General features: G+C 61.1%; 1 protein-coding gene across 4 annotated transcripts; it reads right to left on the bottom strand.

Moving 5' to 3' along the window:
• Positions 1-159: 159 nt before the first annotated feature.
• On the bottom strand, positions 160-17,571 carry SLC6A9 (solute carrier family 6 member 9). Of its 4 annotated transcripts, none has more exons than XM_059478268.1 (14): positions 17,442-17,571; positions 14,882-15,025; positions 6,418-6,574; positions 6,131-6,262; positions 4,813-5,065; positions 4,601-4,733; positions 4,025-4,159; positions 3,842-3,945; positions 3,527-3,764; positions 3,304-3,438; positions 2,908-3,007; positions 2,562-2,662; positions 2,199-2,369; positions 160-1,978 (listed from the first exon to the last, which is right to left on the bottom strand). In XM_059478268.1, exons 2-14 carry the CDS (start codon positions 14,909-14,911, stop codon positions 1,766-1,768), a joined length of 1,902 nt encoding a protein of 633 aa, XP_059334251.1. In that variant the 5' UTR covers positions 14,912-15,025; positions 17,442-17,571; the 3' UTR covers positions 160-1,765. The 4 variants fall into 4 exon arrangements, with proteins under 4 accessions (XP_059334251.1, XP_059334252.1, XP_059334250.1 ...); XM_059478269.1 differs by lacking the exon at positions 17,442-17,571 and adding an exon at positions 15,148-15,248; XM_059478267.1 differs by lacking the exons at positions 14,882-15,025; positions 17,442-17,571 and adding an exon at positions 10,522-10,620.
• Positions 17,572-27,229: the final 9,658 nt, after the last annotated feature.

Genomic DNA, 27,229 nt, shown 5'->3' on the forward strand with positions numbered 1-27,229 from the left:
TAGGGCAAAGGAGAATGCCCCAGGACCTAGCTGGCTGTTGAGTGCCAATACCTGGCATCAGAGGGGAAAAGAGCTCCACCCATTAAGTGTGGTCCCCCACTCTTCAACCCCTCCCTCCCCTCAACATGGTTCCCAAAGAAGGGCACAGCAGGACACAACTTCAGGAATATAAATCTCATTAAAATCTAGGATACTTTAGAACTCTACACCAGGAGAGACACTGGCACAGGCAGCGCTGCCCAGGGACACTGGCACAGGCGGCGCTGCCCAGGGACGCGCGCGTTATTGCTAACAATTAGAGGTGAAGAGTAGCGGCGTGACTCAAGGGGCAGGGCACGGGCACCATGCGGGAACCTGCGCCCCTCGCCGCGGCACGACGGGGGGCTCGGGACGGGGAGCTGGAACATCCTGCTGGGGCTCGCCGCCCGCTGCCTCCCGCCACCGTGCCAAGCTGTGCCGTGTCCCTGTGCCAGCCTCGGGGCTGCAACATAGGGAGCACAGGGTGCCGGCTGGGAGGGGAGCAAGCAGGGTAGGAAGGGTCTCATCCCATCCCCCCCAAATCAAGAGCTCCAAGCCCTTTGGCTGGAGCTGGAAGACAGATTTAAAACCGCCCCGGCCTTTGCCAGTGCATCCTGTTCCGCTAATACTGACTGGGGACTGAGCATCCCCAGATGGCTCGGAGCGAGTGGGCTGGTGCAGCCCTTCGTGTCTCCGCTGGTACCTCTTGCTAAGCAGCAGCTGGGGGAGGCCGGTCCATCCTGCTCCCCCTTAGCACCGTGGAGGGTCCTCCCCTGCCAGTGCTGGGGCTGCCGGGGAGAGCTGGACCTCATCCCTGTCTGGTGACCCCCCGGCCAGGCTTTAGTACTCCCCTAGCCTCCTGCCCCACTGTGGGGCAGGCAGCAGCACTGGGCTGTGCCCACACTGCTTGTGGCTGTGCCCAGCTTTGTAGGAGATGCCTGGCCACCCAGAAGGGCACCCACAGACCCCAGTGGGGCCACAGGGTGGAGGGGTGCATGGAGGGGAGCATCCCAGCTCACTGTCTGCACAGGCCCGGCGTACCGTGCATATGTGCGTGCCCACGTACGCCACATCTGTGCCCATGCTGTGTCTGTGAGGGACACACGTGTATGTACACACGTGTGCTCTAAGTGCTTGTGTCTTGTGCCATCAGATCCCCCTGCCGGTGCAAGCAGCATGCTTGCCCCCATCTCCCTGTGCTGGCCTCGTGCCTGGCAGCAGCCCTGGGTGTGACCACCCAGCAGGCTCTGAGCCACAGTGGGTGTGCACCCAGGCTGGGGGTCCCTGCAGTGCCCACCCCTCCCATGATGGCCTTGTGCACACACAGGCCGCAGGCAATACTGGCATGCCCAACCTTGGTCCCACCCCATGGGAAGGTCAGGAGGGTGCCCCATGGCAGGGCAGGCTGCCTGGCTTAGGGAAGGGGGGGTGGGAGCCTGGAAGCATCCCACCCCCCCCATCCTGTGCATACCCCCAGGTCAAGGCTCCTGCAAAGTGCCTCTGGCTCCCAGCCCTCCCGGGGCTGTGCCCCCTCCTCTCTTGTCCCAGCGTCGAGCACAAAGGTTACCTTAAACACGAGGGTTAACAAACGCCACGGGGGGCAGGGGCAGGAGGGGTTAACCGGCGAGGAGGTGGGGGGGTCTCGGGGATGGGTGCTGAGAGCCCCCGTGGTCCGGTGCGCCCGGAGCCAGGCTCCGCCAGCGGAAGGTGCAAGAGGGGTTAGAGGGGGTGCGGGGATTGTGGGGGGTCACAGTCTGGAGTCCTGGCTGTGGGCTGAGCCATTGCTGCCCTGCACGGGGGATGCGGCCGCTGCCTCACTCTGGCCCTTCTCTGGCTGCAGGGGCTGCACCTCCAGGTGGGACTCGGTGGAAGGGCTGAACGCCGAGGCGTAGCGCCCGCTGCGGTGCTCTGGCAGAGCTGGGCCCCAGTCCTTGCTTGCCTTGGTAGCATTTTTCAAGCGCTAGAAAGGGAGAGGATGGAGGCAAGGTTAGCACCCACCATGCTCCCCTGCACCAGTCTGCAGCAACATGCCAGCAGCTTCCAAAGGCACACAAACCGTGTTGCCTTATGCATGCTGTGTGCACACGGTCATTGCTGACAGCTCCAGTGAGGTCAGGGACAGCCTTGATGGCAGCCCCAGGTGGAACACAGACAAAGGGGTGTAGCCCCTGGCCACCCACCTCAAGCAGTGTGTCCCCCTCAGAACAGCACACTTTGTAGATGGCGTAGATGGGAATGCAGATGACAGAAGAGAGCGCCATGAGGAAGCCGATGCTGATGGCCCAGGTAGGGTAGACATAGTCGTTGTAGGAGATGGGCCGGTACTGGATCACTGTGAAGACCAGGATGAACTGGGAAGGGATAGGCAGGATCAGCCAGTGGGGAGCAGTCAGCTTGCTCTATACTCCCACAACTTCCCCGCTCTACCCTGTTGCTGGTCTCCTGAGCCCAGCACCCTCCTCTCTAGGGAGTCCCATGTCCAAGTGAGCTCCCTCCTCACTCCCTCCTCCCACAGCCCAAGGCCCCATGCTTGTGATGCTCACAAATATGATGGCAGGTGAGATGAAGCGCCAGCAGATCTGGAAGAAGAGTGGGGGAGGAAAGCCCAGCATCATCTCAATGTCCTTGAAGTAGTTGCGGTGCCCTGGGGAGAAAAGTGACATCAGCCCTGGTGGTGACCTGAGCTGCCTCAGCGCCCACCCAGCTCCAGCCCTAGCGCCATCGGGCGGGACCCATGGGCCTCCCGAGGCCGCAGCTCCTGATTGGGCAACAGCCTCCCCTATGTAACACAGAGCAACCTGCTGATTGGCCAGCTGTTGGAGCAAGCCCTTCCCCATTGGCTGGCTGGATCAGCCCTACATCCGATTGGCTGCAGGCAGCCGCACTTACCATAGATATACATGATGGTCACACACATGATGCAGGAGATGACCACCAGGGAGAAGCTGGCGGCGTAGTTGTCCATTAGCAGGAGCCAGTAGATGCCCGCCTGGAAGACAGACACATTGGCACAGCTGCCCTGCGGTACCACCTGCTGCTGGCAGGGCACCAGCACACCATGCTGACTGTGCTGGCAACACACAGCTGGGACACCACAGCTGGCACGGCAATGCCTCATGCCAGAGTCAGCATGGAGACACTTAATTCTGGGTACCCTCCCCAGTGTTGGCATGGCGAGACCAGGCCCTGGCTGTCAGTACCATCACAGTGGCAACAAAGTGGACGTGGCTGCTGAAAGTGGCCATGGCAATGGCACCCCGTGGCAACAGTCCCATGGTCACGTACCTGCGTGGTGAGCGGGACGCCCAGCAGGAAGCCAGCCACAGCCACTCCCAGCGTTACAAAGGTCTTTTTGCGGATGATCCACTCATTGCCCACCTCATCCACAATGGCCGTGACCAGAGTCTCCAGCAGGCAGAACTACACAGGGGGCAGAGGGGGCAGCATGTCACCACCTTGGCCCCACCACGCCACCCCATCTGAACACGCTGGCCCCACCATGACCTACCTGTGTACCCAGCCCCAGGAGGATGAGCATAAAGAAGAAGAGAATGGACCACAGTGGCGAGATTGGGAGCAAGGTGAGGGCCTCAGGATAGGCAACGAAGGCCAGACCTGGCCCGTGGTCAGCCACCTTGGAGACATCCACACCCAAGTGGTTGGCCATGAAGCCCAGGATGGAGAAGATGACAAAGCCAGCATAGACGCTGGTAGCACAGTTGGTGATGCTGATGATGATGCTGTCCCTGTGGGAAGAGGAGTCAGGGCTAGCAGTGGATACGAGGGCAGTGGCAGGGCTGGGGGACTGTGGTCGGGCACTCACCGGTAGCAGTTGTTGTTGAACTTGTTGTAGGAAGCCATGGTGATGAGCCCGCCCCAGGCACAGCCCAGCGAGTAGAAGATCTGTGAGGCCGCATCACCCCACACCTGTGGCAGTGGGATGGTCAGTGCTGCACCCCTAGCCCCCCTCAGCCCTGGCTGCCTGCCACCCTTCGTCCCTGCTCACCTTGGCATTGAGGATCTTGTCCCACTGGGGTGTCAGGTAGTACATGATGCCAGTGACAGCCCCCTCCAGCGTGATGCCGCGCACGAAGAGGATGGTGAGCACCACGTAGGGGAAGGTGGCCGTGAAATACACCACCTGTGGGGCAGCACCTCAGTGAGAGGTGATGGGGGCAGGGCTGGGGACACAGGCAGGTGTGGCTAAGGTGTGGCTAAGGTGTGGCTGTGGACTGGGGTTATGGCCAGAGTGTTGAGAGACAGACCAGGAGGAGAGGATATGGTCCAGACAAGGGACTATCCTGAAGGAGGTGAGACCATGGCCATATGGGAGGAGCTGTGTCCAGAAGGGAATGCGGCCAGGTCACAGGGGTGTGGCCTTTCCCAGAGGGGGAGGAGCACATAGAGGGCAGGGACAATGCTAAAAGGGAGGAGTTGTGGCCAAAAAGGATTGGGAACATGTCCACAACAAGAGGTTCATTCCCAGTAGGGGTGAGGCTATGCCTAGAGGGGACATGGCCACCTATCCTGAAGGCACGCCCACACCACCAGGGAGGGGCCCAGAGAGAGAGCACACAGGTACCTTCCCCGAGGATTTCACGCCCTTGATGAGGCAGAGGAAGACAACGACCCAGGAGACACCAAGGCAGCCCAGGAGGGGCAGCCGAACCTCGCCCAGGTTGCCGATGTCATCCGACAGGTTCAGCACATACCTCCTGTATGGGGACGGGGTAGCAGCGTCAGTGGGGCCCAGCCATCCCCACCTCCCCCATCCCTGAGCCCAGGCCCTGGTACCTCCAGTACTCCTCGCTGGGGCTGGTGCGCTTCTGGGTGGTGTTGAGGAGCTGGCTGATGTTGAGGGCAGCCCGGCTGGAGAGGTTCCCGTCCAGCACCCCCACGCAGTCGGGCGTGTTCCAGGGGTTGCTGCAGTACGTCCAGGGCAGCACGCGCGTCATGGACACAAAGAAGTAGTAGAAGGCAATACAGATCACCACGTTGTAGTAGATCCCGATGTATGTGGACACCACCATCATCCCGTAGCCCACGCCTGGGAACAGCACCGGGGAGGGGTGAGCGGCAGGGTGCGGCGGCACGGGCACGGCGCACAGCACCGGGGTTGTGGCACGGGAGGAGTGAGCTGCATGCCATGCTGTCAGCAGCCTTGCAGCCAAGCTGCAGCTCAGCGCCTGGCTTTGCCACAGGTGTGAGGAGCACTGTGCATGGGATCCTCTATCTCCAAATGATCCTAGTGCTGCTGAGGGTCCCCTGGGACACATGGCAATGCGTACAGGCTGCAGGCAAACCCTTGGGGTCTGCAGCCCGAGAGAACAACTGGGTGGGGTCACTCCTGGCTACAGTGACTTTAGGCCTGCAGTTATCTGGTGGCATGTGACAGGCCACATGAGCACAGGGAAGTGCACCCCAGGCTCAGCATGCCACTGTGCAGTGCACACAAGAGCGTGTGCACGGGCTGCTTGCACTCAGACATGACATTGTGGGCATGTCACCTGGCAGGCAGCCTGCAGGAGGTGTGGGCCAGGGGAGGCAGCAGCAGGGGAGCACACTGGTAGGCCAGGAGATGCACCTGGAGCAGGGTCCAGGCGTGGCAGGGCAAGCATGTGGCAACAGCACCTGCTACCTATGGTCCAGGGAGATGACTGCAGAAGCATGCTGACAGCTGGACATGCCACAGTGTGTTCAGGGGACCCGAGTGGCCTCTGCAAGAGTGATGTGCTGGGGACACGTGTGGCGTATGCAGGGATGTGTGTGTAATGCCTGCAGTGGATGCCAGCGCAGGGCCAGGGTTTGCGCAGGAGATGCAGCGCGTGTGCAGGGGCACGTGTAATGCGTGCAAGGGATGCTAGGCAGCTGTGCAGGGCAGCGTAGCCAGGGAGGGCATGGGCACAGGGGACCAGGGCAATGCAGACTGTGATCTATGCACAGGGCATGTGTGTGCACGTCTGCACAAGCTGCAAGTGCCTACACTGGGCCGTGTGATGTGCCAGAGGTGTGCATGCACACCGTGGTGTGTGAGGGTCATGCCAGCAGCTGGGCACTGTGACAGCAGGTGTCCCATGCTGGCCTGTGCCAGTACGGACAGGCAACTCCTTACCTTTGAACATGGGGCTGACCCTCCAGACGCCAAGGCAACCCTGGCTGGCAAACTGCCCAAAGGAGAGCTCCATGAAGAAGAGGGGGATGCCGCAGAACACCAGCATGATGAAATAGGGGAACATGAAGGCACCTGGTGAGCAGGAACCAGAGGATGAGTGAGCACTAACCACAGGCATGACTGTTCTTCCCATACCCTGCATTTATCCCATGAAATACCATGCCGGGCCAGGGTGCACACCCCACACCTGCCCAGAGAATCCTCCCTCCCCTGGCCCCGACACCCACCTCCCCCATTGCGGTAGCAGAGGTATGGGAAGCGCCAGACGTTGCCCAGGCCCACGGCATAGCCCACGCTGGTCAGCACAAACTCGATCTGGTTGCCCCAGTTGCCACGCTTGACGCTCTTCTCCTGCTTGCCCTGCTCCCCGGGCACGGCGCCATTCTGCGGAGAGATGCCATGGGATGTGTCAATTGGGGACCCCCCTGCTGGCCCCATTGGAAGGGTGACAGCCGCCGAGCGGGGCTGGGAGGTCCCCGGCATCCTTCCCCATGCTGCCCCCCTGCCTGTCCCCGCCGCCCGCCACGCACAGGCAGTGCCAAGGAGGGGGAGGGCAGCGGTGTGGGGCCCCCCCATGAATGGCTCTGCCCAGAGCCCGGCTGCAGCAAAGGGAGAGCCTGCAACTCATACAAAGCAGGTCCAGGCGCCAGAGCACAAAGGGGCCTCTGTTCTCGTGTCCCCCCTCCCTGCGCCCAGGGAGAGAGGTCCTGCTGGGTGGCCACTGCCCACGACTGGGAGGGAAGCTGCAGGACCCCCGGGTTGAAGCAGAAGCCCCTCTCAATGTGCAGTGATTGGAGCTGGCAGGGGCCTGGAAAAAGCTCCCTGCTTCAGCCAGGGTCCTGCTGCCAGCTCAGCACTAAGCAATGGCACCGTGCTTGGGGCAGCTCACAGGGGTCCCATGCAGTTGGGTCCCTTGGGTGGGCAGCCCCGGTGCCCAGTTGTCTCTCATGGCAGGGGACTGGGGGGGCAGGGGGGCAGAAGGGGGCAAGAAAGGGCACTTTGTGAGACCGCCACACAATGTAAGCTCACACCAAGGACGACAACAACAAAGCTGATGAGTGCCTGTCACTGCAGCAGGGATGGCACCCATCACCCCATGGCTCTGTCCCGGCACAGCCCTGGGGTCGTACCAATGTGCTGCATGGATGCTGTGGAGCTCTGGCACGTTAGGCTGAGGGCAGAGGGCACTTTGCAATGCAAAGGTGCCCTGAGCCCTCCCCAACTGAGGCCAGGTGATGGATGGGTGCATGGGGCGAGGGTGCTGACTGCCAGTCCATAGTCCCACAGCACCCATGCTCCTACAGGAGCAGCACAGGGGGCAGCAGCCCTAGGAGCCTGTTGGAACTCCACAGCGCTGGTCTCAGCACCACGGACACCCCAGCGCCCATGCCCACCTCCTGCCTCTGCCCCAGCTGCCCCCCACAACGGCTGAGGCCGGCAGCGAGCGGGCACAACCGGGAGCCGTCACTTTGGATCTGCTCAGGCCGGCGGGGCGGGCAGCAGGCGCAGTGCACCTAACCGTGTCATTTGATTAGGGCGGCACAGGCGGGACGTGATGCCCAGCGACTCCGGCACGGCGCTGCCAAACAAAGCCATCTGCTGAGCGGGGCCCGCACGCGCCGCGGGCCGCGGGGGGAGCAGCACAGGCCGGGCAGCACAGGGCACTCGGGGCAGGGGTGCAGGGGCAATACCTGCCCTGCCCAGCCGGGAACCGGCGTGCCCCCACCCCACTCTGTGAGCCAACGTCAGGAACCAGCTCACGGCAGCTCCAGGTGCTGCGGGACCTCCCTCCCAGCAGAGGGTCTTATTGTGGGTGCTGTGCAAGAGCAGGAGTCAGATGTCCCCAAAGCAGGGGACAGGACGCTGGCAGTGTCCCCATGCCAGGGCACACTGCCCACTCGAGCAGACTGATCCGATCGGGAAGCCTCCGATTAAGCTGCTCGCACTAACGAGGCTCCTAATGAGCAGCACAGCCAGCAGGAGCGAGGGCAGTGCTCCAGCCTCCCTGACCAAGGGTCTGGTAAGGAGACCAGAAACACTCTATGGCCCCAGTTCAGCCAGGAGCCCTGGTGCCCACAGGGGACCGCATCCCTGTTCCAAGCCATCATCGCTCTGCTCAGGTGACCCTGCCTTTACTCCGAAGCCTCACGGAGCACCCCAAATTTGAGTTGCTTGGCACCAGTGCAATGAAAATGCCAGGCCTGTGCTGCTCCCTCCTCCTTTCCTGCAGCACTGGGCTTTGGTGCACTTGTCCCCAATAAGGGGCAGCCACATGTGTGTCCATGCATGCACAAGCGAGCACACGTGCGCAAACACTTGCATGCTCACCCATCAGCTCGCTACACCCCCCCCCCCCCCCCCAAATCTAGGAAGGTCATCCTGTCCTTTACACTCATTAACCACCCTCCCAACCCCACATGGTAAAAAAGGAGGTGGATAGAGAGAATCCAGACATCTGGGAAGATGAAACTCCCCCCCTTTCCCTGCTATGGGAACGGGACAGAGCTGGAATGCAAAGGGAGAGCGGCCACCCAGCAACAGTGCAGTCTCTGAGGGACCAGGTCCTGCTTCCAGGCCCCAGATTTTCTGTGCATGTAACCCAATTCAGCTTCAAAGCATGCCTGGCTTGGGTGATAACATCAGGGAGGAGGAAGGATGCCACAGGCACCCCAAATGTCTCCAGAAGGGAAGTTCCAAAAGGGAATGTCCAAAACATCCCAAAAGGGGACGTTCGGGGTGCTCAGGGCATCCTTCTTCCCCCTTCCCCAGGGAACCCCCCATACATCACAGCCAAAACTTCCCCAGCCCAGCAAAGCAGGCACCATCCATCACCCTGCCTGGCACCAAGGTCTTTCTCATGCTAAGCAACATCGACTCACACAATGGCAGCTTGGCTGGGGTGCCCGGATGCGCCCCACTTCCCTAAGGGGCCCTGATTTATGGCTGCTGAGCTTGTGATGGTGGCAGGGTCTCTCCTGGAAAGGGATGTCCTCAAGGGAGGCATCTGCAGCATGAACCCCCTCCTCTTTTTTCCCCATTCAAACTGTCCACATGGGGGTACGCCAGCCCAGCCCTCTGTGGGGCACAAACCTTATCCAGCCCCCATTAACCAGTGAGGGACCTCCAATTTCTCCAGAGGGTGCCATGCAGTTTCCAACTCGAGGGCTGTCAGGGCTGCTCCTGCAATGCCAGCAGAGGGTACCAGTACCCCTGATGTCATCAGCCTGATGTCATTGCTCATTGCCATAGCAATGGCAACAAACTCACGGCTGTTTTAGGCAGGGGCTGCTGGAAGATTGAAAAATACACCAATTACATAATTTCCACAGTAGTGGCTCTTCCAGGGCAAGAGGAGGGAAGGATGTTGGAGGCAGATGAACCCCAGCCTGAGGTGGGAGTCCCAAGGGATGGGGTCACTTAGAGAGGGTGCCCTGGGTACCCTTGCTGACTGTCAACTGATGCTGGGTGCAGGGGGCCCTATAATCAGGCCCTGCACTCCTTGTCCCTGGTGCATGGGGTAATGAATCCACAAGTGTCATCCCTGCATCTGAGATCACTGTGCCCTGCGCAGCCTGGCTCTGCCAGCCTCACCAGCACATCCTAACTCTCCCTACCCTCTCTCTTTGCTGCTCAGCCCCATGTTTGCCCCTGTCCCACTGCAGCAGAGACATGTTGTGGGAGAAAAGGCATCTGGCACAGCACTGGGGACAGTCCCAGGGCTGGGGTAATACAGTGATGAGGGGCACGCCCAAACCACAGGACCTCCCAGGAGTATTACACTGCCTTCACCACCCCTCATTGCTGAAGGCTGCCCAGCCCCAGGGACAGCCCTGAGCCTGCTCTGTGAGCCACCAGTACTGCCCTGGGGTGCCAGGGGGGAAACAGGGCAAACTTTGACATTGCTCACCGATGCCCATGAAAGGGAACAGGGGAGGGGGGACAAGGAGGATCTTTGCTACACTCTGCCCCTGCAGCACTGAGTTGCAACCCAGGTGCTGTGCACCCTTTCTGCAGAATCAGAAGATTCCAGGGATAACAAACACAAGGTAGGTCAGGCAATCTCTTCGTGCTCCCAACACAGCTGAGGCCATGGAGGGGTTTGGTGCCATACTCTCCCCTCCCTCCCTGGAGCACCCCACATCAAAGGCTATAGGGTGTGGGGGTACCTCTCCAGCATGCCATGGCACAAATCTACAGCTTCAGCTCCCCCCTGCAGAGCCACCACCCCAAAGACAGTACAAAGGGTTTCTGAGTGGTGGGGGGACAGCACGGGCATGGCCACCACTCCACTTGCTCCACCGCCCACTCTGCCCCCCAGACGCTGCTCTCACCTGCCCACTGACCTGTTGAGAGGGTCCGAGGGGGCCTGGCTGCTCGCAGCTGCCATCCGGGGGCCCAGGCTGGACGGCTCCGGGAGTCCCCAGCTTCATTGGCACCTCGGGCTCCGGCGCAGCAGCAGCCACCCGCCCTCCCGCCTTCCCCCGCCCACTGCCTCCAGCGCTTGGCACCGCTCCCCCCTTGCCTCCCAGCCAGGCTCGGCCCCCTGTTGCCCGCCCTGATGCAGCACCGGCACCCCACCATGCCACCTGCCCTGGCACCATGCCTGCCCGGCCCGCCCGCAGGCACTGCAGGGCTCTGCTACCCCCCACGAGCTGTACCCCCACAAACCAGGTGCCCTCCCTGGCTCAGTAGGCAGGGCAAGGCAAGGCAGAGCAGGCTGCACAGCGGGCTCAGCCCTGTCCCACTTAATGAGGCCTCATTAGCGGGGTCCAGCTGCTCACAGCCCTGCATGCTCCAGTGGGCAGCACTGTCCTCCCTGCGGGCACCGCTGCCCGTCTGGCTGGGGCCAGGAGCTGCTCTTGGAGCATAGCAGAGGATGACATTCCCTCAGAGCCCCCTGTTTCCATGCCTCAACATCCCGAGCCCCACACATGCATTCCCGCCCCTATGCCCATCATCCACACAGCAGCTTGGCCCTGCAGCCCAATCCCAACCCTGGGCATCCAAGGGCTGCAGGAACAGGGCACAGCCCTGCTTGGGGGTAGGGACACAGGGACAAGCCGTTCTGCTGGCACATCCCCAGCCTGGTGCCATGCTACTTCACTCAACGTCATATTGTTGGTGACATCATGGGCCTCCATGGCAACCCTCACAAGGTCACTGCCCCCAGGGGGACCATCTGGCTGGCAGGAGGGCTGTGCCACGACCCCTTCACTGTCCAGGCACCCCACAGCCTCCCTGCTCACCCCTCTGCAGCGCGAGGTGGGACCCTGGTGGGGTGCTGTGTCCCACAGGAGGCCGGGCAGAGGGTGCCCTGCAGCCAGGCTCAGGGTGCCCCAGCTGCTGCCAGCCCCGTGTCCCGGCTGGGGAGCGTGGCCAAGGCGGCAGCGAGGCATGATGGCGCGCGGAGGGCGGGGGGACAGGCGGCGCTTTCGGGCGACCATCTGGGGTCCGGCAGCAGCAGCCGAGGGCGCACACGTGAACAGCACACGTGTGCGGGGTGGGCACTCCACCTCCCACATGCCAGCACCCAGGGCTTGTTCCTGTCCCCTCCTGCACCAGCCACACAGTAGCTTGGGACATGCATCACCCATGGGATGGCAGCACCCAACCACGCTCCCCCAAAATGTGCAAGCCAAAAGCCACCTCATGCTGTGCCAACCCCAGTGAGCCCAGCCCAGTCCTGCCCTACACACAGCCAGGCAGCTCTGTGCCCAGATAGCCTGCAAGGTGTGTGGGCACCTTGTGAGCATCTCTCTATGACCCAGTTCAGCTGCAACACTTTGCCTTGGCCACCTGTGTGCCAGCACCATGTTTTGCCCTGGGCATGTTGCATCCATCCCCTGCCCCTCAGAGCAGCCTGAGCACATCACAGCAGAACCCACCACCCTGTCCTGGGGATGCCAGACCCTCTGCCAGCCTTGCCCTGGGGGAGCAAAGTGCTGCTTCCCTGGCAGTCCAGCCAGCAGACAGAGGGGACAGCCAGCTGCATGGAGGCACACTGCTAGAAACAAAGGACCCTCACCTAGCCTGGCATTCTGGTCCCCAACTTGGCTGCCTCCTGGTGCTGAACAAGAGAGACAGGGGAGATGGGTGCATGGGGGGTGGTCCAGAGGTCTTCCAGCCCCTGCCACGGCTGCAGGGTGACTGGGGTAGGATGGATGCCCAGGGACCTGTCCCAGTGCCACTATCGCTTAGCTGAGTGCTTCCCAACAGGGCTGCCTTTCTCCGGCCCCATTCTACCAGGGCAGACATGATTCTCCCGGGGCGTTCAGGCAGAAAAATCCCCCGCCAGCCCCCCCATCCCTGCCCCTTGGTATTCCGGGAAGGGCTCCCGCAGCCAAAAGCCACTTCCGCAGCTCCTGCCGCTGGTCAGTGGCACCGCGCCGCTGGGGGTGTCTGCAACGGGCAGGGACCCCCCAGCCCTTCCCCCCGGCATGCAGGGGGAGCAGCGCCCCAGTGTGTGCTCAGGGTGCTCTTGGGTGGCAGCAGGAACCTACCTGAGCTGGGCAGGCTGCAGCCAAAGGCTGCCTGGCCATGCCAGCAAGGCAGCCCTGGGAGTCAGGAGCCACTGGAGTCTGAACAAAGCACTCCAAGGACAACAAAACAAAACGTCCTTAAAGGCCTGGGAGGGAGAGGCAGCCAGACCCTCCCCTGTGGCTCACAGGGAGCCCCTCTGCCCAGCTACACAGGGACTGATCCAGCCCCTGGAGCTGTCCCACACTCTGCTGGGTATCTGCAATCAGAGCATTTCTGGGGGTTGGGAGTAGCAGGGTGGGCACAGCCCCTCCCAACTGCCTCCTGCTCTGGAGGAAGCATTCAGAGCTTCACAGAGGCACCCAAAACCACAGATCTTGCAAAAGCAGTACAGATCAGCCTTGTTCTCCAGGCCTCAGGTGACAGGTGGGGAAACTGAGGCACAGCTGCACGTCACCCACCTGCTGCCTCCATCACCCCTGTCCCTCCCCAGGTGGGGCACAGCAGGCACTGTAAACTTGTCCAGCCCCAGGCACTGCACACAATGCTGGGCAGGGGTTGCATGGTGAGAGCCTGGCTGGACTGGGAGCTGCACCTGCAGGCAGGGATGAGAGGACAGGCAGGGACCAAACTTTATGAGGTTACTGGCAGGGCCCTGGAGGCAGGCCAAGAAGATTGTGTTCCTTTCCCAGGGACTCAGGCAGCTCAGTGGTCAGAACCTAGCCCACTGCAGTTCCTCCTGGTGCTCACAGGATGTGGGAACGGGGATACTTCAGGAACAGGGATGCTCTCACAGGAACCTACCCTTCTCCCCACAGACCCCATAGCACAATGCCCTGTGCAGTGGTATCCTTGCACCCTGCAACCAGGGAAGGCCCAGGAAGAGGTCTGAGAGCCAGGGCAGCCAACACAACACGTGTCAGGTTCTGTTGCATGTGACACCCTGGCCCTGGGGTGGGCTGGTCAGGTACTTCTGAGAAGCAGGTTAAAGATTTATGGGGAGTGGGTGGGCTCTCCAATGGCTGGCTCCTGAGATGGGCGTCAGGCTCAGCCCTCGCCCCAGCGCGATGCTGACTGCTTTGGTCATAGCAAGAAAACATCAACAGCATGGAGCCATGGTGAAAGCCACGTGCAGAAGTGTGTCCCCATGACAGACCCCTGACTGTGCCCAGATATATCCTCAGCACCTCCCTGTTACCAGCCCAGGGCTTCTCCAGAAGAAATCTGCCTTCCTATCCCACCAGCTGCCCCAAGCTCTCCTCTGTTGGGGGCAGGATGGGCGCTGGGCTGCCTGCTGCAGGCACAGCCAGCGGGGCCACGCTGGGACACACAAGCAGAGGAACTGTGTGCACGCTGGAAGCACTTGCTGGAGCATGCTGCTCCCCGGCTCTTGGCTTCCCAGGCAAACCCTGGCTCCCAGCCCTCCAGCTGGAGTGTGCAGCTATTTCAGGAAGCCCCCCGGGAAGGGGAGGGCCCGGTGACCGTGTCAATCTCAGCATTCAGCTCCTATCCTTTGGGAAAAAGGGAAACCGACAAGCCTAGCCTGGGGGCTCACCTGCCCAAGGCAGCACAGCATCCTGTCACAGGAACCTGAGCTGCCAACAGCATGGGGCCATCACAGCCTTCCAACAAAGACATACAGCGGGCACATCCCACATCTGCCCAGAACACCAAATCCACTCCTGGCACAGGCAAGTGCACGGCAGCTCACAGCACCCTGCAACACACCGCTCGTGAGGATAGCAAGTCAGGCACTACAGCGGTGCCCAGAGAAACCTTTCTCTGCCATTGCACCATCCTCAGAGAGCCCACTGGGTGAAGGCAAAGAGAAGCACCCACAATGTGCCCCTCTGGGGGCACGTGGCTCGGAGGAACACCTGCACCCTTTGCTGAACAGCAGGCTGTAGAATTGCCTGCCTGCAGAGCTGGGGTGGGTGATAATGCTGGACAGAGCGCCTGAAAACAGGCGATAGCATCTCCAGGCACGAGACACCACACCCGAAGAGCCCCACAGGCAACAGGCTCATGGAGAGAGAGCATCAGCCCAAAAATCATCATGCTGGGATAGCACCATGGTGCCACAACCCCAACTGGAGAATCCAGGAGGGCACACCAAGCCCTACAGCAGCCCCAGTGTCTTGCTGCCTCCGCCAGGCTCTCTGGTCCCCAAGGCAGTGGTGAACACCAGCCCGCTCCCCACACCCCTGCACTTACCAGCAGCCCCTCGCTGCACTTATCGGCCATTCCTGGAGGCTGGAGCACGGTGCTGGTCCCGTGCAGGGTCCCGTGCCTGCCTGCTCTCTGTCACGCTGGCTGCAGCACCAGCACTAGTGTCCTTCAATCCACTGGCAGAGCGAGCTGGGCAGAGGGGAGAAGACACCAAGAGAGATGTGACTGGTGGGGTGGGCACATCCCCACCCCAGGCCTCCCCCTCCCTCCAGGAACCGGGGGGCTGTGCTAGGCGAGTCGCTCCCCTCTACCTGCCCGCTGGGTAGCAGGACTCCTGGCGGAGGACGCGGTGCCTGGGGCAGGGTGGGCTGGCGGCGGGGTCTCCTTCTGCTGGCTCCCAGCCCCTGCAGCGTCTCTGAACCCCCTGGCACCCACACGAGCGGCGGCTCCCAGGTGTTTCCCAAGAAGCAGTTAAAGATTTACCCGGTGTGGACAGACGACCTTGCGGACAGCTGGCTGCTGGCCCCCTGGCAGGTGGGCGTCAGGGGCCGCGGGCAGGAGCGGGGGCCCCTTGAGCTCTCCGCCAGCGAGAGATGAAGCTGAAGTGGCTGCAGCACACGACAGCGCCGGGACTGGGCGCAGAGCGGGGCCAGCGCAGGGCTCAGCTGCCGCGCAGGACACAGATGGGAAACGATTGCCTTCTGCCCCGGTGCATCGCATGCACGTGCAGCGCAGGGGGGCCGAGCCGCTGGGCTCTGCCGGGTGCCAGGTGCTGCTGAACAGTGCACGGGCACGGGCATCTGTCTCCCTGGCCCTCACCCCGCCCCAGCCTGGGGCTGCCGGAGGCCCCAGGGAACACTGAGGCCTGACCTCACTGGAAGGGACAGACGCTCTTGCAAAATACCGGTTTGATTATCTGTGCAACAAGCGCTGGTGTTTGCAGATCCCACACCAGTGCTCAGTACCCTTGTTGGCTGAAGAAGGACCCCTGACCCGCACTGAGGGTCCCCGACCACCACCAGCAGCAGTCAAACACCCCGGGGCCTATCCCCAGGCTACCATGACTCTGAAGCAATCAGCAGAGACCTTAAGACATAAGGAAGGCGCTTGGGCAGTGTAGATAAGGGCAGGAATCCAGGGGCTCTGGCGTGAGCCCCCAGCCCCTCCAGCGCAGACAGGCTGCTGCGGGCAGATACCGCAGATGCTGCACCTCACTGACAATGCCCTCCTCGGCAGCGCCTGCATTTCCAGAGGAGCTGACATGTCATTACTGCCACAAACCGGGCTCCTCGCATGGCACAGGGACCTCTCAAAGGTGGGAGGTGCAGGCTCAGTTGGCAGACCTCCTCCCCATCACACACCTACCGCCAGCCAGCCAAAAGCTGCCCTCCCTCCTGCGGCCCTGAATTCACACCGGGAACGTGCCCTGGGAAGGGGGAGTGCCCAAGGGGCCGGACGGCTGCCACTCCCCTCGGGGTCTGCCAGGTGCTGATAAGCCTCCATGAGCACCGCAGGTGCCGCTGGCATTGGCTCCCAGCCTGACAGGGACCGAGCGGGAAGCCAGGGGTGGTGTGACAATGAGACGGATGCAAGTATGTCCGAGGCTGCATCATCCCCTGGGACAGCTCAGCAGGGACGAGGTTGCAAAGCACTGGTGCCACGGGGTGGCTCTCCCACAGCTGCGCGATGCCGTGACAGACCAGAGGGCAGCGCAGCTCGTACCTAGAGCCGGCACGAGTGACAACACCTGGAAATGGGGACAACTGGGCACCCACAGGGGCTCCCGTACAGCATGTCACACCTCGGCTCGGGGACGCAGTGCACGGCACCCATCAGAAGGCCACGGATATCCGACCGAAGGATGGAGCGAGCCCCCATCCCTTCTCGCCCGGCGGGAGGGCGGCCCGGTGCACCGGTGCAGCCGCTGCCACCTGCGAGGCCATTTCTTCCGCCAGCATCCGCCGGGCCCACAGCAACCGGGCCTCCCCGGTGCCGCGGAAGGCGGGAAGCGAGCCGGCCTGCCGCCGCCATGCTCCCCTCCCGCCCCGCGGGGGCGGCTCCGGCGGCGGCCCCGCGGGCAGCGCCCGCCGCACGGCTCCCTCCCGCCGCCGCCGCCGCCGCCTCCCGGTGCAGTACGGTGGCGGGGGGGCCCGGTTACATCAGCCGCCACGTGGTGGCTGCTCCGCCGCCCCGCCCCGGCACATGCCCGTGGAAAATTACCGCCAACCCCCCCGGCCCGTCACCGAGCCGGGCCGCCCCGGTGCCCGGCGCCGTTCCGGGAGCGGCGGCGGTGGTCCCGCACTGCGCGCCGCGCCCCCGCGCTCCGCCGGCACCGCGCCGCCGTGCCGCGAGAGCAACAGATGCGGGACCGCCCCGCATCCCGTTATCCCGCTCTTCCGCTCCCGACACCATCCTGACGGGTGGCCGCTCCCGGTGCCGCCACCGATGTCCCCGACCCTGCCGCTCCGGAGGCCCTCGCCGCCCTCGTCCCCTTCTCATCCCTGCTCGGCAGCCAACCCACTCCTCCTCCCGTCCCATCCCCACCGCTGCTCCGGCTGCCGGACGGGCCGGGCACCCGGTGCCGGCGGAGGTGCGCGCCCCTTACCGTGCCCATGCCGACGCCCGGCCCCTCCCGCCGCGCCGGGTGGGCCCGCGGGGGCGCCGCTCCGCCGCGCCCAGCCCGGTGTCGGTGTCAGTGCCGGTGTTCCGCCAGGCCCGGAACCGCCGCCGCCGGTGCTGCCGAGTTAATGAAAGTTTGGAGGTCGGTGGGGGCTGGCGCCGCCTCTCGCCCCCGCCGCCGTGCTCCGCCCCCCGCTTCGCCGCGCTCCCCGCGCCCCGCCTCGCAGCACCGCGCCTCGCCGCACCGGGGGCACCGGGGGCACCGCGGGCACCGCGGAGGGCGAGAGCGCACGGGGTACGGCGGGAGAGTGGGCTGCCTATGGCACACACACACGCGTGGGCACACGGCTACACGCGGCACACACGGGCGTGCTGCACGCATGGACATGCACGGGCACTCTGCACTTGGCGCACTCGGGCACGCACATGGCATACTTGGCACACACAGCCATCGGTATCCCACAGGCATGTGGGCTTGGAGGGGCATATGCAGGCTTGCACGGGCGTGTGATGTATGTGAAGGTACATGGGAGGTATGGTCACACAGAGGCTCCCCCTGGGCACACACGCATCCCCGCACACACACATCCCTGGCACACGCGTTTTCACACACAGGGGAACGGCCACACGCAGCGTGCACACACTGCCAGGGCACGGTGCCATGGCAACCCCGGGCAGCGGGATGGCCGCAGGCTCCAGCCAAGATGTGTGAAGTCACTCTGTCAGTTGTGCATGTGTGTGTTGTGTGGGTGTCTGTTGCACACGTGCGTGTCACACAGCTGTGTGTGCATGTCCATGCTGTGCATGCTGCAGCAAGTGTGCTGCTGGCACATGTACACACATGTATGTATGCACACTTATCCCTATGTGGTTAGGGGTGTGTACACATGCAGTTGTACATGCTTACATCCATATGCACACACACGTCTGGGGGTATCTACATATGTGTGCAAATGTTCATGCCTGTGTTTGTGTGTCTGTGCACGTATGGGCACACACGTACACATGTATGGGTATGTGGCACACACGAGCATGCATGTACACAGGTGTAGGTACATGTACTGATACACATGTACCCATAAACACATATGTGTGTGTATGTTTCCCCACACCCATGTGCTTGTGCACACATGTGTGTGCAGCCAGAGCACGCCCCCACATCCCAGGCCAGATGTTTCCAGTAATGCATGACGAGTGCGCCAGGGGCCACCCCTTGCTTGGCCTCTCGCCGAGGCCTCTCTTCCCTCCCCTCTCCATCCCAACGGGCTTCCCACGTGCTGGGATGTGTGCCTGCTCCCCAGCACCCTGCCCTGCTCCCTGAATACCTTCCAGTTCCTGCACCTCGGGGCCTTGGCACTGCATCCTGTGTCTTCAGGAAGGAGCTGCTTTGGGGAGCTTGGCAGGGGCGCAGCACAGCACCCCAAGTGCAGCAACAGCACAGCCTTTCCCACATCCCATTGAGAATCCTTTCCATCTCCACAGCCCTGCACACCATCCCGGGGCTGACCTCGCCGTGTTCCAACCAACTTGGGAAGCATCCCTTGTCTGTCTGTCTGTCCACAGATCCCTGCTCTGTCCCTGAGGCCTGCTGCCAGGTTAGGGAAATCCTCCACAGGGGCGGGGCAGTGATGGGGCGGTGCCCCAGGTGTGTCTGTCCAGGCCCCAGTGCAGCGGTCTCACCAGCTGCTGGTCTGCAGGAGGGGAGCAGTCATGCACCACCACTGCTTTCGTTTTGGAAGTGTGGTAAAGCCAGAATGAAGGCTCCCACAGCAGGAAGGGGAAGGCAGCAGTGAAACTGACAGTGCTCAGGTCCTCCCACACATTCCCAGCACCTACACATGGCGGCTCTACACAAGGAGCCAGGTTGCTCACTGGCACCCTCGCTCCCGGCTGCGTGTGGCCTCACACTCCAACCCTGCAGCCACAACCTGAATCCAGCATCCCACACCTGGCTTCCTGAACCCAGCATTCCACACCCAGCATCCCGTGCCAGAGTCAGAATGTGGCTGCAACCCACACCCCTGCCCCAGGATCTGAGCTTTGGAGAGGAGCTGCCAGCTGTGGAGTTGCAGACTTTATCCTTAAGGGCTGGATTTCCATGGATGAAACTCATGCTTTCAAACACCCTTCATAGGATCTCTCTCACTTTTTATGCATCTCCTCTGAGCACTCAACAGGAGCTCAGGAGGTGGGGAAAGAGGAGGAGGGGGCCTGCAGCCCCAAGTTGGTCAGTAAGGGGGTGCTCCTTCTCCTCTGCATTCTCTGAGATGCTGCAGTGTCTTCTGGCAAACACCTCCTTCCCAGGGGCCTAGCTGCTTTGTGCACCCATGGTCATGGTGCTACCACGCCAGTCAGAAGTTTCCTGAACTCTTCTGGTGCCCAGAGACACAGCAGGAGCAGAGGCCAAATGTGACCTGTGAGGGGAGGCTGCAGTGCCAAAGGGGTTTAGGAGCAGTGCTCCAGCCTGTACTCATGCACCTTCAGCCCTCTCTCTCCATCTGGCAGCAATCATGCCCCCATTCCCCATCTTGGAGCACTCATCTCTTTCCTTCCTCACTATCCCCCCCATGGCTGACAGGTGTCACAGTGTCCCCCAGATCCTTGCAGGGTGGCGGGGCCACAGCTCCCCTATCCTAGTGCCACTCCAGTCTGTGAGGCTGGAAACTTCCGCCTCTGTGGGCAGGTGCAGCGACCTCCTGGCGTCAGTGCCATCTCTGTGGGAGACATGGGTCAACTTGCAGGTGGCCCCGCTGCCTAGGTAGCACAGCCTCTCCCCTCCTATCTGCACGGGTGCTGTTGCCTGGGAAACCATGGGCAAAATGCGGGCAGGGATCCAGAGGGTTGAAGGGTGGAGAGGAAATACCAGCTCCCAGCACCTTTGAGAGGGATGGGCTGGGTGAAACACCAGCAATCTCTGAAGGTTTCCTGTGCACCAGGTCTGCAGCACGGGCTTGTGATAATCCCCAAGTGGCTGAAGCCCTGATGAGTCCAGGGCTTGTCCTTGAGTTCAGGAGTGCATCAAATGCAGCAGGACTTAATGCTGTCCCTGCTGTGTGCCTGACATGGAGGTTGGCTCTCCACCTCCCCAGACAGATCCTGGGGTTGTTTCCCAAACATTTCCAGAGCACCATGAGCCCCAGTACTGCTGGGTCTGGATCTAGCCTCGAGGTGTCCCTATGGTGGGATGCTGCATGCAGAACTGGGGGCTCCTTACCCACCCCTCCTGGAATGACAGCTCCAGTGCTTGTGTGTATCCTGGGGTAGGAGGCAGGGGAAAGTTTAAGTTCAGCTTTGGCATGAACCAAAATCAAGCAATTTTATTTTCTTTTAAATAATTTTCTTGGAGGCAGCTCACAGCTCCCCAGGCTGCAGGTCAGCCCCAAAGGGCACCAGGCTGCCCGAGGAGCTGCAGAGACTGGGAGACCATACGCTCTGGAGTGGCTGTCATCTCACTCCCCCGAATTTCCACCTGTGCACTGGAGCCTGGAAAGGAAGTGAGCTGGTGGGTAGGAACCTCTGCCTTCAGGATGGGAGGAATGGGGATGGAAGTCCCCACACAGGCTGGCTGTGCCCACTCTGGCGATTTCACAGCTGGCCCTGTATTATCAGGAGGGATGCTGCAAGAGGAGCAGCAGAAATGCCACAGAAGAGTTACCAGATTGTGTTTTGTCCTCCCAGCTTTCTCATATTTCTTTTCTCTCTGGCATATCATCTCCATTCTGCCTGACACATTCAGAGAGACTGAAGTGTTCTATGACAGTATGTCATCTCCTGCCCCAAAACACCCATAATAGTATCAAAGCTCTTGGAAAATCCCCCAAATTGTCCCTGATTTGCCAGCAATTCAAAGCCACCTCGTGAGAGCTGCCTTGCTCCCCAGCATAGATCTGGAGTGAGGGCAGTGCCATGATCCTGCTCTGGCACCCCTCTGCAAGCTGGCACCCCATCCCCGCTGTGCCAAGGGCTGCCCTTCCCCCAGCCCTGCCCCAGGCTTTACCAGCAGCTCACACCCTCTCCAGGCTTCCACTGAGTGCCCACAACCTGGGCCAGTGCCAGGACAGGCAAGTGACATCGGGAGGAAATACCACAGGCATCAGTGCTTGTGGTCACAGGGAGCTGCATCCCCAGCAGCCTCAGCTCTTGGGGACTTTCCACTCCCGTGCCTGCGTGCCTGCTAATGACCTAGGAAAATTCCTTCACAGATTATCCAGACAGCCTGGGAGAAGCCCTGGCTTGGATGGGCAGCAAGATGGGTGTGGATGCCCAGGGGACAGCAGCCACAGGGGTTGAAGCCAGGCTCCTACACTGCCCCATTGTGCCCTCCCTGCAGCTTTGGTGGCACACACAGCACCCAGCTCGCAACACAGAGCTTGTGTTTGACACCATGGTTACGTGTGCCTGGTGGCGACAGTCCTGGCTACAGACAAGGATTTCACTGCTGCGAGCTCATACTTTGGCTTCAGGTCCCGAGGCTGTTGTTCCTCCCTCTGCCTTGGTGACACCTGTCTGGGAGGCACAGAGCCATCTGGATGGGCTCAGCATCACCCAGGTCAGCCCTGCACTGGGCTGCCTCGCCCCTGGAATGTGGCTCTCCCCAGGGCATGGGGGGCAACAGGGTGCTGGCTCCCTCGTGGGAAGCATGTCCTCCTCTCCTAGGGCAGTGCCCAGGTCCTGACATGACAGCTGTGGTGCCTTGGGCTGCCCAAAATAGCTGTCCCTGGTTCCCCACTGCCTGGCCATTGGAAGCTATCCCATGACAGTGCCCTATGGAGCTGGAGCCAGCTGGAAATGATCACTGTAATGCTCAGCCTGCCACCCACGGGCTGCCCAGCACCCTGGGCTGGAACAAGCATCACCACAGGGCCTGTGTCCTTGCCACAGCCCAGGGCACCCTTGGGCACTCCGCCTGGGGAGGGTGTGTGGCTGTAGCCCTGGCCTTGTCAAACCCACCTTTGCCCCCCAGACAGGGATAGCTGGTGCCTGGAGCTTCAGCAGGGCTTGCAGAAATGCTCCCATCTCCTGTTGCAACTTGGCAGCCAGCCACGTGCTGCAGGGTGCACACCCTCCATCTCCCAACCCCCATCCCCTTCCCCATCCCGTTCCCCTTTTGCCTCAGACACCTTCCTCTCCCCAGCCTGGCCAGCTGGCTCTTGGGCCCTGGCAAAAGGGGATGGCATTGCTGCCCTCTGGGCTGGTGCTGAGTCCCTAGGGGGTGGTGGGCAGGCAGGGACCCAGGCATAAATCACAGCTGGCTGCTGAGGCTGGGCTGGGCAGCGTCCCTGGGGTAGTGACACTCCCACAGAGAATGGGTTGAGGGACAAGGGACAATGGCTGCAGCAGCCTGGCCAAGCAGCAGCCAGTACTTGCCCCAAATGACATTTGCCTGTGCAAGTCCCTGGAGAGAGACCCCAAGGCTATCTCTGTTGCATCCTCAAGGGCAGTGAGCAGGATGAGGTGCTGTCCACCCAGCTTACCATGCAGCCTTCCACCCTGCATGACACAGGGGTTTCAGTTCCCTTTGGGGCATGTCTGTGACATTTCTCCTCACCCATCCCCTGACTTCTGCTGAAATTCCCTTCGGGGAAATCAGCCGAGCATCCCGCTGGAGAGGGGACACAATGACATCAGCCCTAGGAAACAGCCCATTTCCCTGCAGCCCTGACAGACTGCAGCCAGGGTGCTGCTGTAGCCCTGGGCTTGGTGACCCACGGGACAGCAAGCCTGCACACACCCAGACCTATGCTGTGGGCATCCCTGGGCTCCAGGCTAAGCTCATCCAGGTTAGAAATCAGCCTGTAACAGAGGAGTCTGCAGGGAGCTCATACCTGGTACCTGCCATGTGAATATCTGTGCCTTTATCTGAAACACCAGCAAGAAGTTCTTACATCAGCATCTTTGTTTTTGGCAGTAAAATACTGAATAGAGCTGTTTTCTTCTAAGGAAATTTTATAATAGCTCAAATGTTAAACTGGCATAACCCTTTCTAGTGACAGGGTCTGCATGGTGTGCTGTGTGTGGACTGGAGGTCTGTTCAGTGCTGGGCCACCCGGGGTTCCTGCATGTCAAGGCATCTAAGATTATCTACAGTAGTCACTTTATAGTATGAGCTTTATTAAATAGCATTTTAAACATCACTTAAGGAATCTGACTGCCTTTCTCACTGGAATAATGACAATCCAGCACATTCTGGTGCATAAAGTACATCAACTGCATTAGGAGTGGAAGACTCAGAGTGTGACGGGGCTGGAGAGCTCCATGGTTGAAGCCCATGGACCTCAGGACAGGTGATTTTAAATATAATTCCTGTTGCTGGCAGAGATGAGTGGGCTCTATGGCTGTTGCCATCAGGCATGTCCAGACCTGAATGCTGGGGACCCCCTAAGAGGCTGGAGGGGGAGGATGTCCCCAGCACACATCCAGAGAGATGGAGGCACCCGTGGCACATGGACAGAGCTCAGGCGGGACCCAGCCTTGCTCAGTGAGGGTCACCTCTCTGCCTTCTTCGTCCCGCTCAGTGCAGGGGACCCGGGGGATGCTGAGCACTCGCACTCACGGGGCCTGAAAGGGAACTGCCGGCAGCAGGAGGAGGAGGAGGGCCGGGAAGGAGCCGCGCTCCCTCTGCGGACAGCTGCTGCTCACTGCAGCCGCCGGCGAGGCACCGGGACCCCGGCCCTGCCCGGCTCCCACGGCTCTCTCAGGGATACTGTCCATCTGTCCATCAAAGGCAGTGGGCACCCCCGTGGGTCCCTTAGCCCTGGCTGCTGGCAGGTACCAGGGTTGTGTGCCCCTGGGTTGTGTCCCACGCTGGTGTGTGCCAGTCACAACGGTTCATGTCTTCCTTGTGCAGAGCTTGTAGGAGCTCCATGTGTAAAGCTGGAGGGAGGGAGAGCAGATAAAATCAGATATCACAGCAGATAAAATCCAGATATCCCTGCTGAGAGTGTCCCCAAGTCTGAAAGCAAGGTCTGGGATGTCTGAGGACAGGGATAAGCAGCCTCCAGGCAAGGCCAGGCTCTGCCATGCAGTGCTGTCTGTCCTAGGGACACTCACCCCAACAAGCTCCAGCGTGCAGCTTCGCAGCTCTTAATATGACTTGGCAGCAGTAAGGGAAGCAGGGGACAGAGGGGACAGCTGGAAAAGACTGAGAAGGATGGTCCAGGCCCGGGGACCGGCCAGGAACATGGTCCTCATAGGATGGGGTGAGGTGCTGGAGAGATGGGCAGGCAGGCATTGCTCAGGCTGGCCAGCCCTAAGCTCCCACTGCTCAGAGTCGTTTAGGACTTCTTCTAATCTGTGAGGCAGGGATTTTAGGACAAGCTGGAGGTAAAATGCTTGGTGTCAGAGTAGAATGAAGAGCAGCACATTTATGGAAAGACACAGGGCTGGCTGTCTTAGCTGTCAAGGACAATCACAGGCTGGTGGGCATTGCATTTGTCCTGGAGAAACAGCAGAGTTTGAGATGGGATCTAATTAATAAAGACTGAGTGAGTAGGAATCCTAATGCACGTTGCCTTTGCCTCGTGTAAACTCGACCTCGCCTGTCCAAAACTATTGAAACCCTCTCCAAGACAAGGAATTAACCTGTTAGAGGCACTGAGTAGACCAGCAAGGAGTCTGGTGAGATGAGCATGGTGGCACGTCCACAGAGCACAGAGCTGCAAGTGCCAAAGGGTGCTCGGCTCAGTGCCCATGGCACGGCACAGAGGGTCCACATGGGACAAGGGGCAGCCAGGTCTGTGGGTGCCTGGACGCTGCTCTGTGCTTCACTGCAGAGTAGGGGAAATGCCAAACCTCTTCTCTCCAGATGATGCCGTAGCAACCAGGACAGAGCCACACATGGAGCAGCTGGAAACTGTGGGAGCAAAATGCCGCGTTTCACCCAAATCCGGGTGAAGAAGGGGCAGAAGGGGACAGCGGGCCTGGCTGGCAGGGGACCGTGCTGCCCCGGCGCTGAGGGACCGCCAGCCCCGGGAGCGGCGGCGGGAGCGGCGGCGGGAGCGGCGGTGTCCGCGGCCGGCAGGGGGAGGCAGACACCGCGGCGGCGGCGGTGGATGCTCCGCACGGCCGCAGGAACAGGAGCAGGGGCCCAGCCCGCTGAGTCGGGGTGGCACAGCGTGCCCCACGGCCCTGGGCTGCCCACAGCCCACCCGGCTGAGCTCCGGGCTGTAATTTCGGGATGTAGCCCCAAGATTGTTTCTGACCCAACAACCAGCCTCACATGGCACTGAGCACAGGGATAAGAAGGTGTCAGTTTGTGTCAGAGGAGATGTGGATCTGCCCTGGTGGCACTGGGGTCCTCACTGCACGGACACGGAGCCTGTGCCATCATCTTTGGAGAGCCTGTCCCACTGGGGTGCAGCCTCATCCTGTCTCCATGGGAAGTGCTGCTGTGCCCCCAGCCATGCCCCTGTGCCTCACACCCACTGTAGATACCAGTCCTGGAGGTGACAGTTCCAGGGCACACCTGGTGCTGCTGGTGTAGCCACTGCCTGAGTTGGTGTGCCAGCTCAGACTGCACCAGGAGCTCCCCATGGCCGTCAGCACTGATGGGGCCTGGGTGTGTCCCCAGCTAAATTTAAAGGCCTTTGCGGTATAAATATCCTCAGTCATAAATAAACAGAGGCTAGATGTTTATCAGGGCTTTCCTGGCAGCCCCAATCCAACATGCCAGGCACCCCACACAGCCTCTGTGGTCCTCCCCAGGCTGTCCCCCATGCCAGCAGCACAGCTGGGTCCTGCACAGCCCTACAGGGACAGGGTCACAGGATCCTGCCCCACACCATGGCCCTGCTCTGATGCCATCAGGTCACCAGCAGCAAGGTTCCAGCAGGCACTTGCTCCTGTGGGGATGCTGACTCTTACAGTTTGCCGGTGGGAGTGGGGATGGCCCCAGACCCTGTGCTATCACCTGCCACCAGCACTGTTTTCCTGGCTTCCTGAGAACAAGTTTGTGTGGGGACACTGGGGTTGGCATCCTGGCGCCTGCTGTTGCTGGTGTGGGCACCACGGTAGGGGCCTGTGCGACCAGTGCTGGAGCCCTGGGGACCCTGAGGCATCCTGGGCCTATCTCCAGAGCTAGTGCATGGAGTGTTCTGGGCTGGGCTGGCACTGCCCCTTGGACGCTGACCACCATGGGACCACTGTGGGACAAGAGCCACTGCCCCCATTAGGGGTGACCACACTGGGGGAAAGGAACCACACTACAATGTGGGGTGGAGTTCGAGGTGTTGTCAGAGAGCCAGGAACACATGAATGGGAGGTCAGGACCAGGCAGAGTGGCAGAAGCAGCTCCTCAGCAGTGGCAGAAGGCTCCCATGGGCTCAGCACCCACGTTTCTCCTAGTTGTTCCTGGACTACCCATTTCCAGCCCCTGTCCTGCGTCCTGCATGTCTCAGGATGTCCCATTGTTCACTTTCATGGTCCTCGACCAACATGATCCTGCACAGCCTTCCTACCCACAGCTCCCATCATGAGGCCTCTGAAACCCTCCTGTAGCTCACAGGGCTGGAGCATCCCTCTGCAAGAGCCAGCATCATCTCTGCATCCCACAGCTGTGTCAGCAACATGGACTGGGCTGAAGGGGGATGCCCTAAAGTTAAGCCCCATTGTGCTATACTGTGAGGCGGTGTCAAGATTTAACCCCAGCTGCCAACTAAGTACCACACAATTGCTTCCTCACTTTCCCTTCCCATTCCTCCACCAACAGCTTGGGGAGGAGGATCAGGAAAGAAACTACAGTAGAACTCATGGGCTCTGATAAGAACGTCAGCCTGT

Source organism: Ammospiza nelsoni, chromosome 9, assembly GCF_027579445.1.
Source record: "Ammospiza nelsoni isolate bAmmNel1 chromosome 9, bAmmNel1.pri, whole genome shotgun sequence".
Classification (NCBI taxonomy): Eukaryota; Metazoa; Chordata; class Aves; order Passeriformes; family Passerellidae; genus Ammospiza; species Ammospiza nelsoni.